Source organism: Felis catus, chromosome E1 (assembly GCF_018350175.1).
Source record: "Felis catus isolate Fca126 chromosome E1, F.catus_Fca126_mat1.0, whole genome shotgun sequence".
Classification (NCBI taxonomy): Eukaryota; Metazoa; Chordata; class Mammalia; order Carnivora; family Felidae; genus Felis; species Felis catus.
The window spans coordinates 20,698,481-20,714,934 of NC_058381.1; the positions used below are offsets into that span (position 1 = coordinate 20,698,481).

The following is a 16,454-nucleotide window of genomic DNA, read 5'->3' on the forward strand; positions in this document are numbered from 1 at the left end:
CAAGCAGATTTGCAGATAAACACTATTATCACTAAAAGAAAACCAAGCATATAAGATCAATACACAAAAGCAAATTGTGTTTCTAGGTGCAGGCAGCCATGTTGGCCCCTCGTAAGGTGGCTCACTACACACCAGCTTCTCAGGAATGAAACTGAGCAAGAGTCACAGCCTGCTTAGTCACAGCCTGCTTTCAAAAGCGACATTCTAGGGGCATGTGGGTGGCTCAGTCGGTTAAGCGTCCAGCTCTTGATTGTGGCTCATGTCATGATCTCACGCTTTGTGAGAGCCAGACCTGCGCTGTCATCACGGAGCCTGCTTGGGATTCTCTCTCTCCCTGCCCCTCCTTTGCTCTCTCTCTGTCTCTCTCTCAAAATAAACTTTGAAAAAAGTGACATTCTATTACTTCTGCCACCGGGAGGGGATTACCAAGGGCGTGAGTACAGAGAGGTGGGGATCTCTGAAGGCTGGGGCCATCTCAGAAGGCTGCCTACCACAGCACTGTTTTCCCCCAGTGCCAAGTTGTTTACTACATGTAGCCAAATTTAGTAATTTTTTTTTCATATATTATGTCTGAATTTTAATCCATAGCAAGAAAGGCTCTCTTCCTACTCAGGCGACAGAATAATTCACTTATGAGTTCTTCTAGTAGTTGGATGCTTTCATTGTCTACATTTAAATCTTTCAGCCATTTGGGGTTTATTTTGGTATACGGTGTGAGAAATGGATCCAACTTTAATCTTTTGTCAAGTGGTCACCCAACTGTTCCAACACTATTTACTAAAAAGTCCCATCTTTCTCCCTGTGATTTAATATGCCATTTTAATCATATACTAAATTGTTGTATGTACTTCAGTTTATTTCTAGTTATTATTATTATCACAGACATTCTGGTCTGTTTCACTGCCTTGTTCGTCTGTGCATCAGTCCCGTTTTGTTTTGTTTTGTTTTGTTTTTTGAGAGAGACAGTGTGAGTGGGGGAGGGGCAGAGAGAGGGAGGAAGAGAGAAACCCAAGCAGGCTCTGCACCACCCACCAGCACAGAGCCTGAGGCGATGCCCAAACTCATGAACTACAAAATCATGATCTGAGCCAAAACAGAGTTGGAAGCTCAACCGACTGAAACCCAGGCGCCCCAGTCCCATGTGGTTTTAATCACAGATGTCTTAAAGTATTTTTTAATATCTGATGGTCTCTCCTCATCCTTTTCTTTTTAAAGGTTCTTTCTAGCTACTCCTGCATGTTTATTTTTCGATATGACCTTTAGAATCAATTTGCATAGTTTCCAGAGGAAAATAATCACAAACAAACAAAGAAATCCTTGCTGGCATTTTTACTGGGTTCCCACATTAAATTCATTAAATTTATCTATGATGTGGAACTGTCTCATCTAAGAACAAGGGATATCTTTCCATTTGTGCAAGTCTACTCTTGTGCTTCTTGGGAGTCTTTAAATGGCCTTCCCAGGGTTTTACACATTTTTTGAGAGAACACAGACATCTAAGTGGCTTCTAATCCTTTCTTCTTGATTTATCTCTCTTTTCTTAGATTCCATGACACCATGCTCTCCCTGGTTTCCTTCTGTCTCTCTGGATATTTCTTCTCAGTCTCATTTTCTGGCTACTTCTCCTCCATTACTGGACCCCAAAATGTTGGTGCAGCCCAGGGCTCGTAATAGGTCCTGTTCTACATAAACCTCTCCACATGACCTCATCTATTCCATCCACTTTGTGTGTGTGTGTGTGAGAGAGAGAGAGAGAGAGAGAGAGAGAGAGAGAGAGAGAGAGAGAGACAGAGAGAGACAGAGAGAGAGAGAGAAAGCAAGCAGGAGAAGGGCAAAGTGAGAGAGAATCCCAAGCAGGCCCTGCACTGCCAGCACAGGGCTCTACTCAGGGCTCAAACTCACAAACCATGAAATTATGACCTGAGCTGAAATCACGAGTCAGATGCTTAACTGACTGAGCCACCCAGATGCTCCTCTATCCACTTTAGTTTTCAATTCATGAATTTATTATCCATGCCAAGCTCTCAATTCTGAGCTTCAGATGCATACATCCAACGCCTACATAAATCTTGAGGGCATTTTATATTTCTTTCACTCTTTCCCACTTCAATGCCCTCAGTTACTAAAGCCAAAATCCTGTGAATTGTAATTTGATCCCTTCTCTTCTCTATCCGTCCTTCTAATTCATCATCAAATTCTTTTGGGTCTACCTCCAAAATATATTTAATATTCAACTATTCTCATCTTTACGGCCACAATCCTAATTCAAGCCACCATCAAATTTACTGCTATAGACTCCTGAATTGTTTTCCATTTCTTCCCCAATCCATTCTGTATGCTCAGCTGCCTCAGTGGTTTTTTAAAAAGCCGTACATCATTTTTATCTTTTACTGCTCTCCTCTTTTAGCACAATACTCCAATCACCCTGGACTTCTCTAGGGACCTATAATGTGGTTGCCTCTTTCCGGCTTCAAAACCTTTGCATATGCTGTTCCCATTGCCTCCAATGCTTGTTAATCCACTCCTTGAAAGGCTGGCTCCTTCTAATCCTTGAGTCTTTTCTTCTTTCATCAACCATCAATCCCCATTATTCCTCTCTATACACTTAAAAGCCTATTCACCTGCCCCATAGGGAGAGAAACAGAAACCAAATACAAGCATTCAACTATGAAGACAGAGGTAATACACCATATGAAGAAAGGAAACAAAATCAGAAGCATCCCAAATTTATTATAAAACTGGAATAAGAGTCAACATCTGGGCTATAATACAGGTAGTGATGGTGTGTTTGAAGTTTTAGGCACACTGTAGAAACTGGAAGCAACTGCTCTGCCATAGCGCTCAGCTAAGGTGTTCTTCCTTTCTTCCCAGTTGATAAAATGGCATGGACCCCAGTTCTCCAGGAAACCAGCATCCTGAACTTGTGGATTAAAAAGCTGAACTCCTGTGCTTCCTGACAACTAGTATTATCTCCCTGAAAGGCTTTAGCAGGTTATCAGAACATTTAAACTCCTTCTCTTTTTTCAATAAAAGAAATAAAAAGGAAAAGTGACAAGTAAAAATTTAGGTTCAATCCCAGCTTCAAAAAATCTGTAAAATTTCAGAGTGGAAATATTATTTTTTTCTCCTAACATCATTGGAAACATTAGTCCAATGTCCTTCCTACACACCATCTATCCCACCCCATGTCATACTGTTAATTCGTTCAGTCAGTATGACAATAAAATAAAATGGCAATTTCTCAACTTGAACAAATTCATTTTATGTAAAGTGGATGATAAACAGTCTGCAGAGTAGAAAGGGGCTATTTTTCCCAGATGCATACCCCACTGTCTCATATGACACCCTTTCTAGATGATTCTAGAGAGGACCTAATCTCAACTCACATAATCATCAATTACGTAGACTTGTCTTTCCACAATTCTGTCTTTTAAAAGTCAAGTTTAATACATTTATTATGATTATTAGTATGTTTCAGGTTTCCCAAATTCTTTCATATTTTCTATTAGTTGTGCTTTCTGTTTGCTTTTTACCATTTTCTCTTGGATAGACTTGAGTTTTCTTCATTTCATTTTATTTTCTCCTTTGATTTGAGAGCCATCCATTCAACTGTGAGGCAATGCACTGTTAAAGATGGTGGGCTCAGACGTCAACTGCTCAAGTTCAAATATGGCTCCACCACGTCCTGGCTCTGTGACCTGGGGCAATTTCTTAACCTTCCTGTGCCTCAGTTTCCTCATCTGCATAAAATGGGGGGTACCATCTTCTCCTTATCTGGTTGCCACCAGTGACTTAACTACATGCAGAGCTCTCAAAACAGTGCCTAGTTCTCTCTCTGCCCCTCCCCCACTCACATGCATGTAGGTACTCCTGCACTCTCTCTCTCTCAAATAAACTTTTGAAAAAAAAAAAAGAAAAACAGTGCCTAGTATATACAGTGAGCACTTCACAATGTTAGCCACTATTATCATTATCTTAATATTTTTAATATCTAAAAGTTATATATTTATATGAAAATATATGCTTATTTTTTCCTGTCTAGTTAATTATCATCTATATCCTTCCCATAAACAGCACAAAAGTCTTTACTTCTTTATATTTCTCATCCCAATTTTAATTTTTGTTCCAGATTATTACCAAAGACTCCTCCCCCCCCCCCCCACCACGCTTACAGTTGATAGGTGTTTAGAGGCAACAAAAGTTTTACTGATTTGTTCAATATTACTTTTTGCATTCCATTTTTCTCTTCTGCATTTATTTTTCCTTTTGCTCTAGAAGACTTTTTAGAGAGGATCTATGAATACTAAACTCTTTGAACCTATATATGTCAGAAAATATTTTTATTGTACCCAGACTCTTAAATGATAATTTGGCATGGAATAAAATTCTAAGTATAAAGTTCACTTCCCCTCACTGTCAAGATATTGCCGCTTTGTCTATTTGCATCAAATGTTGCTAATGAGAAGTCTGATATCCGTATGATTCTCATTCCCTGGTAGTATTTTTTGTCTCTCTTTTTTTTTTTTTTTTAGGAGCTCTAAGTATCTCTCTTTATCTCTTACCATTCTAAAAGTGAACATAATGTACTTAGGTTTCATTTTTTTTTTTTTTAAATTCACATGCTTTACACTGAAGGCATTCTTTCAGTTTGAAGATTTGTCTTTTTTTTGGGTCAGGAAAATTCCTGGCCACCGTTTGTTCATACAGTGCATCCCCCCTCTTCTCTCCGCTCCTCTCGCTCCTGCTGAACAGGTGTTGGCACTCTTGGATGAAGCTTATGTACTGTCTGAGCTTTCTTTAGCATCTCCCATCTCATTTTCTCTGTCGTGAGATCTGGAAGAAGTCTTCAAACTTGATCTTCCAGCTCACTAATTTGCTTTTTAAAAGAAGTTTAATTTTTTTTTAATTGTGGCAAAATTTACATGCAGTAAAATGCACACATTTAGGTATACAACTCACCAAGTTTTGAACAATGTATACACCCTTAAAACTGACATCCGTTAAGATGCAGAATATCTCCACAATCTCAGAGAGCTCCTGGCTCTCCTTCTCCATCAATTTCCCCACTCCAGAACTCACACCTGTCCTGGTTCCTGTCTGTTCTTGAACTTCATATAAGTGGCAGCATAAAGTATGTATTCTTTTGTGACTTATCTTTTTTCTCAACATAATGTGTTATTCATTCCCTCTAACGCTGGTTAGTAGCCACTGTACAATTATCCGACAAGTTGCTGACTCATTCTCCTACTGATGGGTAATTCTCTCTTCAGTTGTGTTTATTCTGAATGTGTTTAATCTCTAATGATTCTTTTTAAAAAAATTTATTTATTTTGAGACAGAGAGAGCAAGCAGGGGAGGGGCAGAGAGAGAGAGGGAGAGAGAGAATCCTAAGCAGACTCCACACTATCAGCTCAGAGCCCGATGTGGGGCTCGAACTCACAAACCGCAAGATCATGACCTGAGCTGAAACCAAGAGTCAGACGCTTAACCAACTGAGCCACCCAGGTGCCCCTCTAATGATTCTTTTCAATATTTACCTGTTCTTGTTTCTAACTTCATATTCCTATTATAGGACCATAATTTCTCTCCTTCATCTCTCTGAAAATATTAAACAGGCTTGTTCCAATGCCATTTACTCCTTGGTCTGATTCCTCAGGGGTGAGGTTCTGCATCTGTTGAGATTACTGTCTCTTTTTCATTGTCTGGTCTCTCTCAGACATTTGGCTGTGATCTCGTCTACTTCCATAGAGTCCTTCTGTGTACATCTTGGCCTTGGTTGGCCTCTAGTCAAGTGGCTACTGTTGCTTCCTGGGTGTTGGCCGTTGTGCCTACGATGTCTCCCTTGTCCTGGCCACTGTGGCAAACTCCAGCACAGCAGCCGGGATGGCTTCCTGAACGGCAAAGGCAGTCTTTCCTTAAAACTGCAACCTTGGTTATACCTGGGTCTTCACATCTGTTTTCACATCAGATTTAGGAGGGAGTCCTATTTCCAAGTTCACTGAGAACCCCCCCCCCCCGCCTTCTTGATTCCATAGCGTGGTTGTGCATTTTCTTGGTTTTAAAGACACACAATTTACATTATTTGGGAACATCAGATGTTCTTGGGGTAGAAGTGGATTTAAGCTTACACTGCTAAGACCGCCATTATTTGAAATTCACAGGTTCTTTCTGATCTTTCCTATTGTATTTTTACGTATGTTTTAGAAAACATATTCCCATCCTTATGGCATGTGTCTCATGCCAAGAAACAAACACACCAAACCCTCCTGAGTTGAATGTAGAAGATATGTATGCACTTACAAAATTCCTTGTCTCCTCCAAGTCAAGCTTGCTTGCTTACTGTTCTCTTACCTCAGCTACTCTCCACGGCTCATGGAGTTGGATCATGTGTTTCATGATCACACATTTTCGGTTCAGCCCCATCCTATAGTTACCCAGCCCCCACCCTGCTCATTTTAATTTCTGATTTTTTTTATGGGTGGTAACAAAATAACAAATTCTGACTGAGCAGTTGCTACAATTCTAAGAATAATAACAGCAGACAAGCAATCTCTCTAACATAATTCTACACTGTTTGAAATTAAGACTCAGAATGAACACATCTCTATTCATGAAAACATTCCAACTTTACAGCCTCAATAAGCAAATGAAACACCAAGTCTAAAGAACAGTATGATTTTAATAAGGAAGATGGTCAGTTTTGAGCATGACCTTTTGATCGATGTCAAATCAAATTCGAATTTTCCAGGCTACTGTGCTTTACTCATTCTAGGGGGTCTCCATTTAGCGCAATCTCTTTCACTTCTGTGCAAAAGCAGCTGAACATTGGTGGAGAAAAACAGTAACGATGGTCGCCTCACTGTCCATTTATAACCTCAGATCTCACACGGACGCTCAGATCTTCCTGGTGGCAATCCTTCCGTATGAACCTGTGCTTTCCCACTCTCCAAAATGAGATTTCCTACTTCCCCTCAAACCTCCCACACCACCCCTCCTTGTCCTCACTCTCCACTCCTGGTCTCGCCTCATACTTGATTAAGGACACAGAAGCAGTCAGATAGGAACATGTTCATCAGCCAGCTTTTGGGCCTTTCTGCATCCGTATTCATATTCTCTTTTGTCCTGTTGCTATGGGGGAAGTGTCCCCGCTCTGACCTAGAGCTGGCAAACCTTCCACCTGTGCTTGGGATTCTGAGCCTTGCCTTCTCAGGGATATCACGGTGATGACAATGACCTCCCTTTCTCCTGCACCACCAGGTTCTCCCTGTGTTCCGCATCAGCCCCACCTGCATACATTCCCTAGTGTCTCCTGACCTCACATCCCACTCCTGCTCCTGCTTCCTTCCATTCTTCCTGCCCTCATTCACGGCATGGATACTTGAGTTGTCTACGGGCATCTGGCCTCTCACTCCGCCTTCCCAACCTGTTCAGATCGGGTTCTGCACAACCTATTCTCCCTTGACCCCTATGTTGCCAAATCTAATGCTTAAGCTTCTGCCTTTATCTTACTTGATTGCGCAGCAACATTTGATCTGGCGACTCTGCTTTTTCTTTTTGAAATACCATCTTCTTTCGGCTTCTGTGACATAACCCTCCCCTGGCATCTCATCTGTCTCACTGGTTGCTCCTTCTCTTCTCTTCGGTGGTTCCTTCCTGTCAGATCGCACAGGATCTGAATGGGCTCCTTCTCATGTATCCAGCTCTAAGACTTTATATAGGACGTCTACATTAACTACTCCAGCATCTCATCTCCAGCCTGCGCTTCCTCCCAGAGCTCCAGATATGTGTGTTTAGTAACTTACTTAATGTTTCTGCCTAGATTTTTCGTAGCCATTTCAAACCTAATGGTCAACAGACAAATCTCAATTCTGTCTTTGCCCCTGTTCCACGACCTCCTCAAGCTTCTCTCTTACCCTGTCTTTTGTCGGCATATGGCACTATGCTTACCCAGATGCTCATGCCAAAACCTAATTGTCACCCTCTGTTCCTCTCTATTCCTCTCTTATCCAGCCAATCCGTGAGCAAGCCTTGCCAACTTTCCCCTAAGACATACCTCAAATCTGTCCATACCCTTGGATCTGTAAGAATCTCTTGCTCAAGGTGCTATCAAGCCCCCTTCCCTGGGCTCCTACAGTGACATCCCTAAATGTCACCTCGCTTCCTATCCACATGGCAGCCACAGTATCTCCTCAGATAACCGTAAGATTGTGTTGCTCCTGGCTTCAAATCCACCAACGGGTTCCCACCACATTTAGCCAAAATCGCAACTGTTTAGTCTGGATTACAGAATTTGACATGATCTGGCCCCTGTCCACCTCTCTGATTTCATCTTACACCACCGCCCTGTCCGTGAGCAGCCTCCAACCACACGGCTACATTTGCTACCTAACATACCACACTTACCACTACAGTAGAGCCTTTCTCTCACTGTTCCCTCTGCCCTACCTGCTCCTCTCTCTGACCTTTGTATGGCTGGTTCCTGTCCGCATCATCTCCTTAGAGACTCTTCTGACCAACCAATATTTTATCTATTTATTCACATTTTGTGGAATCTGTAGTCTGTAGAAAATGTTCAATGAATGTTTTTAGATAAATAAACAGATGGAATTTAAAGGGACTTGATGAGTCCCAGTTGTCCACTATCATCATCATGACTAACAATAAATAACAGCAGTGATGATATCTTACATATAGTGAATGACTGCTATATGTCAGGTTCTATTTAAAATTTTTTTTTAGTGTTTATTTATTTTTGAGAGAGACAGAGAAAGAATGCGAGTGGGTTAGGGGCAGAGAGAGAGAGGGAGACACAGAATCCGAAGCAGGCTCCAGGCTCTGGGCTGTCAGTACAGAGCCTGACACGGGGCTCGAACTCACGAGCCGTGAGATCATGACCTGAGCTGAAGTCGGACGCTCAACTGACTGAGCCACCCAGGCGCCCCATGCCAGGTTCTATTCTAAGTGCTTTATAGATATAGATATATAGATATGGATATGGATATGGATATAATCTTATTTAATGCTCCAGAAACCCTAAAAAGTAGTTACTATTATTTCCTCCATTTTATACATGAGGAAACAGAGGCATTGAAAGATTAGGTGATTTGCCCAAGGTCAAAAAGCTAAGAAATAGCAAGGCCAGGATTCAAACCAGGTAGACTAATTTCAAGGTCTTCATGATTAATTGCTTAATATTTTGTTGTTATGATAATTACTAATACTGGTAATGACAAAGCAGCATTAATTGAGCATCCATTATGTGCCAGGCACCTAGCTTTTTTACTTAGGCTAATTTAATGTGGTAGTATTATTATACTCATTTTATAGATGCAGAAACAGAGTCGGACATTAAATTTCTGGCCTAAGCTCATACAGCAAATGGGTGGCATACCCCGGATTCCAACCCAGATGTGCCTCTGAGTCCATGATCTTCCTCCCATGCTATATGGCCCACATCTTCTCCCCAAAGAATGAATCTTTTCTCACGGCCCATAAACCGCAGACTCAGGGAGAGTCTCCTGCTGACTCTGAGAAAGTCTTTCATATTTGCACTTCCCTCAACTCTTCCTCTTTCAACAGATATTTAGACTATCTGACACGTGCTGACGAAGTGTCACACACGGGGAGCACTCCGGAGTTCTCAGGGTCTGCCAGGTTCTTTGTTTAGTCCATTCTCACCTGTGAAGAAACTTCTCGTAGGTCTGGCGGAAGGCAAACCCCGCCCGCCGCACCCTCACATTTTCCAGTAGTCCAAGATACTCTACTTGGTGGCGACAGCGCTCATCGTCAAATATCTGTGGGGATTTCTTGTCATTGGGTTTGATGCAACGTACATAATAGGGCTCCTAAAGAAATAAATCAGCAAATGGTAAGTTTCACTGGAGAAAAATCCCAAACTAAGGATGCTAATGTGTAATTAGTGTTAATTGTGTCAAATTAAGCTCAGTGCCTCCAATTTCTCAGACATAAACTTGGGAATAGTTATTCTTCCTTCTCCTTCAAGACTGGAAGTTCTTGTACATTTAGCTAAAATTTTGCTTTATTATATTCTAGGAATCATCAGGAATTATAGAAAGGGGATAAAACTAAGGGGTAAACAGTTGAGACATGTAAACATTGAGTTTATGTGTCTTGACAGAAAGAAGGTTAAAAAGTACCAGAAAGAGTAATTTAATAGAAAGAGGCAGGAGCCGTGCTAAAGATGAACTGCCATGAAGAATGTGCAACGTAAGCACAGCCCTGGCACATGGCAAGTGCTCCATAGTGTCAGCCACCATCATCACCACCACTGACATCATCACAGTAGTTTGTGCTTTTGAAAACGAGATTAAAATTTATAAGGAGAGAAGTTGCAAAACCTCCTGTAGGTGTCAGGGACTCTAAGAAAGAGCCTAGCAAGAAACCCCTCCCTTTGGGCCAATTAAGTTTTGTACCATGCATCAGATCATAACTCCTTTTAAGTATAAAACTGTGCTGGCATAGATCCTGTTCTGCTGAAGGTAACAAATTATCACTGGATAAATCAAGGAGGTCAAATGTATCCTACTTGCAGAGTAAAGAGTTACGTTCCCTTCTCTGATCTATTACCTAGCAGACACACAGATGCACTTTAATTAAGAGATAGAGTCTTCTGTAGATAATTAGGCAATTTTGAGCTCCACTGTGGGCTGGAGGTAAAAAGTAGTAGTAAATAATTTAAGAAGTAGGAGAGATTTGAAGAATGAGAAGTTACTTGCATTCTGAACGGAGTGAGTTTTCAACATCTACACAGGAAGCTCCAAGTATAGACTTATCATGCTACTTTCCATGATGAAAAAAGAATGCCACTTTCTTCCTTCGTCTAGGCCCTACTGTATTGGTTTTCTATTGCTGCTGCTGCAGATTACCACGGAGACTGCTTAAAAGCACAAAGTTGAACAAAAATCAAAACGGCTGCACTAACGCTCCAGTGAGGTTGGATCTTAAAGGAACCTTCTTCGTCTCTTGCGCAAACCTCCCTCCTCCCTTCTTAGCCTTTTGCTCCAGGAACCTGGTACCAGCCTAAAGACACGAGGAAGGGGGCTGGTATCACCCACAAAACTGCTGCCAGAACAGGCTAGATCCTGTGTTTCCCTATAAAACGCCCCAGCCCCTTCCTCCGGGAGGGCTTGCAGTTTTTCAAGGCCCTGGCCTGCTGCACAATAAAGCTGTCATTCCCCTTTATCCCAAACTCTGTCTTCGAGTTATACTTCGGCTCCGAAACACGGAGGTTGCTTTTCGACAGCACCACAAATTTAGTGGCTTAAAACAACACAAATTTATTCTCATACAGTTCTGGAGGTCAGCAGTCTAAGATGGTTCTCGCTGGGCTAAAAATCCTGGTGTCAGCAGGGCTCTTATTTTCTAGAGACTCTTAGAACCCACTTTCTTATCTTTTCCAGCTTCTAGAGGCTGCCCACATTTCTTGGCTTATGGCCTCCTTCCATCTTGAAAGCCAGTAATGAACAGCCTATTGGGTCTTTTGAATGATATACCATCTCCCTGGTTCTGACTCTTCTGCATCCTTCTTTCCCTTTGAAGGACTCTTAAATTTACATAGCGCCTACTTGGATAATGCAGGAGAATGTCTTTATTTTGAGGTCGAAAATCAGCAGTCTTTACTCCATCTGCAACCTTCATTCCACCTTGTCATGCAACATAACATGTTTACATGTTCTGGGGAGTCAGGCATGGAGAACCTTGGGGGGCTCTAATAAAATCTCAACCCCCCACCCCCGCCTCTCTGTACTTTGTCCCAGGTTTCTACCACAGAACTTCTAAAACCCTTGGAAATTTCCTCAGTGGTAGGAGTATCTTTGTTATGCTAATGAAACAACTCAGACCCAGTTCCCAGACAGCTCCAGGACAAGGCGGGGGGGGGGGGGGGGGGGGGGGGGGGGGGGGGGGGGAGTGCAGTCATCACAAAAACCCTCCACAGGATTAGAGGGATGGGACTTTCAGCAGCCTGACCTCCAGGGAGGGGAGGAAGGCTGCAGGTTGAGTCCAATCACAGACTCAAGATTTCACCAGTCATGCTTAGGTCATAAAACCCCGATTTAAAAAAACTCAGACACCGAGGCTCCAAGGAGCTTTCTGGTTGGCGAACATATCATCCCATGGGGAGGGTGATGGACCCTATCTCCACAGGGGCAGAGGCTCTTGCTCTCCGGATGCCCAGAACCTCCAGACCTTGTTGCTCTGTGTATCTCTTCATCTGGCTGTTCTGCGTAGTTAGTGTCAGGATTGAACTGAATTGTAGGACACTCTGTTGGGGTCACAGAGACCTGGAGCTGAAATGCAGAGCCCATTATTCTGCCTAGCATACCTGCCTCTTTTCATCACATCTGTGGCAGATTTAAAAAACAAACAGCTTTTTGTTGTACCTCCCAACGAGAGGCGAATTTTCCACCCCACTCCTGGGATCTGGGCTGCCCTTGTGATGTGTCTTACCCAACAGAATATGGCAGAAGTGATACTGGGTTATTTGTGGAGACTCATCCTTGAGAGCCTTTGAACTTTTGGAACACTTCTTCCATCATGTGAAGAAATCCAGGACTAAAAACTAGATGAAGAAAGAGGCCAAGGTATCCCAGTCACCCAGCATGTGAGTGAGCCATTTTAGACCATGTAACCTCAGCTGACCATAGCCACCTGGTGAGCCCAGCAGCACTGGCTAGTGAACCCCCCAGATCATGAGACACAATAAACTGTTGTTCGAGGCACTAGATTTGAGGGTGGTTTGTTATCAATTAACAGACAACTGATACTTCTTCCCTATTCTGGAACACCAATCCTTGGCTTAGGTATTAAGCAAAGGATCGATATTGTTATAAAGTACAAGCAGAATCTTACAAATAGTGATGAGTGACAAAACGTTCACTGAATCTGTAATGGAAGATTTATAGGGAAAGACTGCAGCTCCCTTTTAAAATCTTTTTTTTTTTTTTTTGTAATGCTTATTTATTTTTGAGAGCGAAAGGGTAGGAGAAACAGAGCATGATTGGGGTTTGGGGCACAGAGATGGAGACACAGAATCTCAAGCCGGCTCCAGGCTCTGAGCTGTCAGCACAGAGCCTGACACGGGCTTGGAACTCATGAACCGTGGGATCATGACCTGAGCCGAAGTCGGACACTTAACCAACTGAGCCATCCAGCTGCCCCAGTGTGGCTCACTTTTTAAAAGTTTAAGTAAATTTAAAACAACCTTAATGGGATGGGGAAGGGAGGTGGGGGTCCTATTTATGTGAGGGCTACAGGGCTTTTATTGCTTGATGAATAAACTAAGAGAGTGTCACTAGCACAGCAAATATCAAAATGCTACTAAATCTATCTGTACACTTTGGCAGTGGTGTAACAGGATAAGCATCACATACGGAGAAAGGGGAGCCCTCTTGCACTGCTGGTGGGAATGCAGACTGGTAAAGCCACTCTGGAAAACAGGATGGAGGCTCCTCAGTAAACTAAAAATGGAACTATCCTATGATCCAGCAATTACACTATTAGGTACTCATCCAAAGGATACAAAAATACAGATTCAAAGGGGCACATGCACCTAACGTTTATAGCAGCATTATCAACGATAGCCAAACTATGGAGAGAGCCCAAATGGCCATCAACTGATGAATATTGTATATATACACAATGGAATATTACTCAGCCATCAAAAAGAATGAAATCTTGCCATTTGCAATGACGTGGGTGTAACTAGAATAGCATTATGCTAACTGAAATAAGTCAGCCAGAGAAAGACAAATCCTATATGATTTCACTCATATGTGGAATTTAAGAAACAAAACAGATGAACATATGGGAAGAGGTGGGGAAGAAAAGAGAGAGAAACAAACCACAAGAGACTCTTAACAATAAAGAACAAACTGAGGGTTGATGGAGGGAGGTGAGCGAGGGAGGGGCTAGATGGGTGATGGGTATTAAGGAGGGAACTTGTTATGATAAGCACTGAGTGTTGTATGTAAGTGATGAATCACTGAATTCTACTCTTGAAACCAATATTACACTGTATATTAGCTAAAATTTAAATAAATGCATCTAAAATAAATAAATATGCAAGCAAGCTGTATTTATTTTAAAAAAGAGAATAAGCATCACACAGAATCAGGACACTTGGGCATTCACTGTCTCTGCTCTTAACTAACTATGATAGTCTCTCTGCACCTAATTATCTAATTTATAAAAAGAGGATATTATCAGTAATGACGGACTAGTTTAAACCAATACTCATGCTGCAGACATCTAGAATCGGCAATTCAAATATTTTTAAAATTTTGCTTAAAGACAGTGGAGAATTATGGGGACCAGAATCTAGCAGGACCGTGGAAGTTTCCAGGTCTGAGAAGTCCTTTTTCCTGGGGGAATTTCCCAACTCCAGAGGAAGCAGATGGGATCTGGGTAGAGGTTTTGGCAGCCTCAGGGGGCTGGCAGGACAGAGATCAGAGAGCAGGGCCTGAAAAGGAGGAGGTCATGGGTAAACCCCTCTCACTTTGGGCTGGGATCCGAAAAGGCTGCCACCAGCAATGAGGGTGAGTCAGAAGCAGGCAGTCCCTCACAGGAAGTTGAAATAGCATAGCTCTTGGTTGCCTAAAAGGAGCCAAGGTAAATCTTTCCTGGAGAAAGATTACATAAACTTAGGTCTCCAGTTATTTCTATAAACAATTTTGCCAATATTATGTTGGGAGCAAAATAGAAATTACCCAGACACATAAGGAACCATGATAACAAGAATTAGAAACAGCAAAACAGTATACAAAACAAACAGACCTGCGGGGATCCACATAATGGAGTTAATAGTGAGAATACAATAACTATGCTTACCATGCTCGAGATGACAAAAGACAATACTGAGAATTTTTAGAGAATCAGAAACTATGTATGTAAAAAATGAACTGAATCAATTTAAAAACACAGGACTGAAAAATACAATGATGGCAACTGAGAAGTCAGTAGATCAGTAGACAGGAAGATTATGAACAGCTGAAGGTGGGTGAGAAGAAATTCCCCAGAATGAAGCATGGAGAGACGAAAAGATGGAAACAAAAGGAGAGAGGTTAAGAGGCATAGTAGCTATGGTGAGATGGTCCGAGTAACTCAAATCCTGAAGGAGAGGAGACAGAAGGGGAGAAGCAGTATTTGAAGAGCCAGTAGCCAAGAGTTTTGCAAAACTGATGAAAACCCAACTAAGACAAACTGAAGAAGTCCTATGAATTGCGAGGATAAAAAACAAAACAAAACAACAACACTACACTCAGAAAGCCATAGTAAAACTTCTGACTACCAAAGAAGAGCAGCCAGAGGAGAAAAGATCCATTACTTCAAGGAGCAACAAACAGACTGACAGCTGACTTCTCACAAGAAACCACGGGATCCAGAAGACAAAGGAGTGTTATCTCTGAAGTGCTGACAAAATTGCCAACATAGAATTTTGCACCCAGCAACAATATTCTTCCCAAACGAAAACAGTGTACAGTATTTTCAGGTAAACAAAAGCAGAGACTCTGTCAACAACAGACTTCAAATATAACAGGATAAAATTCAGGCATAAGAAAAATGGTCCCAGATGAAGGTTAATGGTACAGAAAGGAAAAAAGAAGTGATAAATGGATAAATCTAAACACATACTGACTATATGTAGTAACAACGATGATGATGTCATCTTGCTGGCCACACGCGTGCACACGTGTGCACACGCACACACACACGTAACACTTATAATACATGACCAAAATAGCATAGAAGTTGAGAGGAAGGCAAATGGAATTAAAATATTTTATGGACCTTGCATTGTCTAGGAAGGAGGTAAAAGTGCCAAATAGTATTAGATTTTTTACATTCAAGAATGGGATTATAATCACTCAACCACCAAAACAATATTATGATATAGATCTTCCAGAATAATAATGAAAAATCACAACACTGAGTGGCAGGGGCCAGAGGGTGAGGAAAGGGTGCCTTCTGAGGTTTAACTAAATATTCTGACTAAAGGACTCATAGGCACATGTGGCATGAGTCTACTCAGGACAAAAACATGGCTTGCCAACAGAAGTGTCACAGTCCTTGCAGCAATCCACACAGCAGTCAGGTGACAGCTTAAGGACAAAGAGATAAGACCCACATGGGGCAGGCATGGAAAGTACCCTTGGTTTAAAAGCCTCATGCCCCATAGTATCTAATATCCCTTAATGTAGGTCTGAAGACATAGCTTCCAGGGTTCTTAAAAGGGACATTCTTAATACAGGAGTCACCACAGTCAGGGAAGCCCACATAAATCATCTCCACCAGACATTTGTTATTCTCTCAGTGGAGATGCAATTTACAAAAAGGGGTAATTTTTAAGTCATAAGAAATGTTGCATAGTAATACTGTCGAGATACACCTTACTGGGTTAACAGGGGAACAGAGCTAGAAATTTGACTGAGGTTTAG

At 41.9% G+C, this 16,454-nt stretch overlaps 1 protein-coding gene across 3 annotated transcripts in view; it reads right to left on the reverse strand.

The window, feature by feature from the left end:
* The window catches only part of MYO1D (myosin ID), a 362,829-nt gene that overhangs the window by 206,595 nt on the left and 139,780 nt on the right, over positions 1-16,454 (reverse strand). For all 3 annotated transcript variants that reach the window (XM_023244611.2, XM_019817507.3, XM_045044201.1), the window contains exon 15: positions 9,679-9,845. In XM_023244611.2, the coding sequence (XP_023100379.1) occupies positions 9,679-9,845 (167 nt within the window). The remainder of the gene's footprint in view (positions 1-9,678; positions 9,846-16,454) is intronic.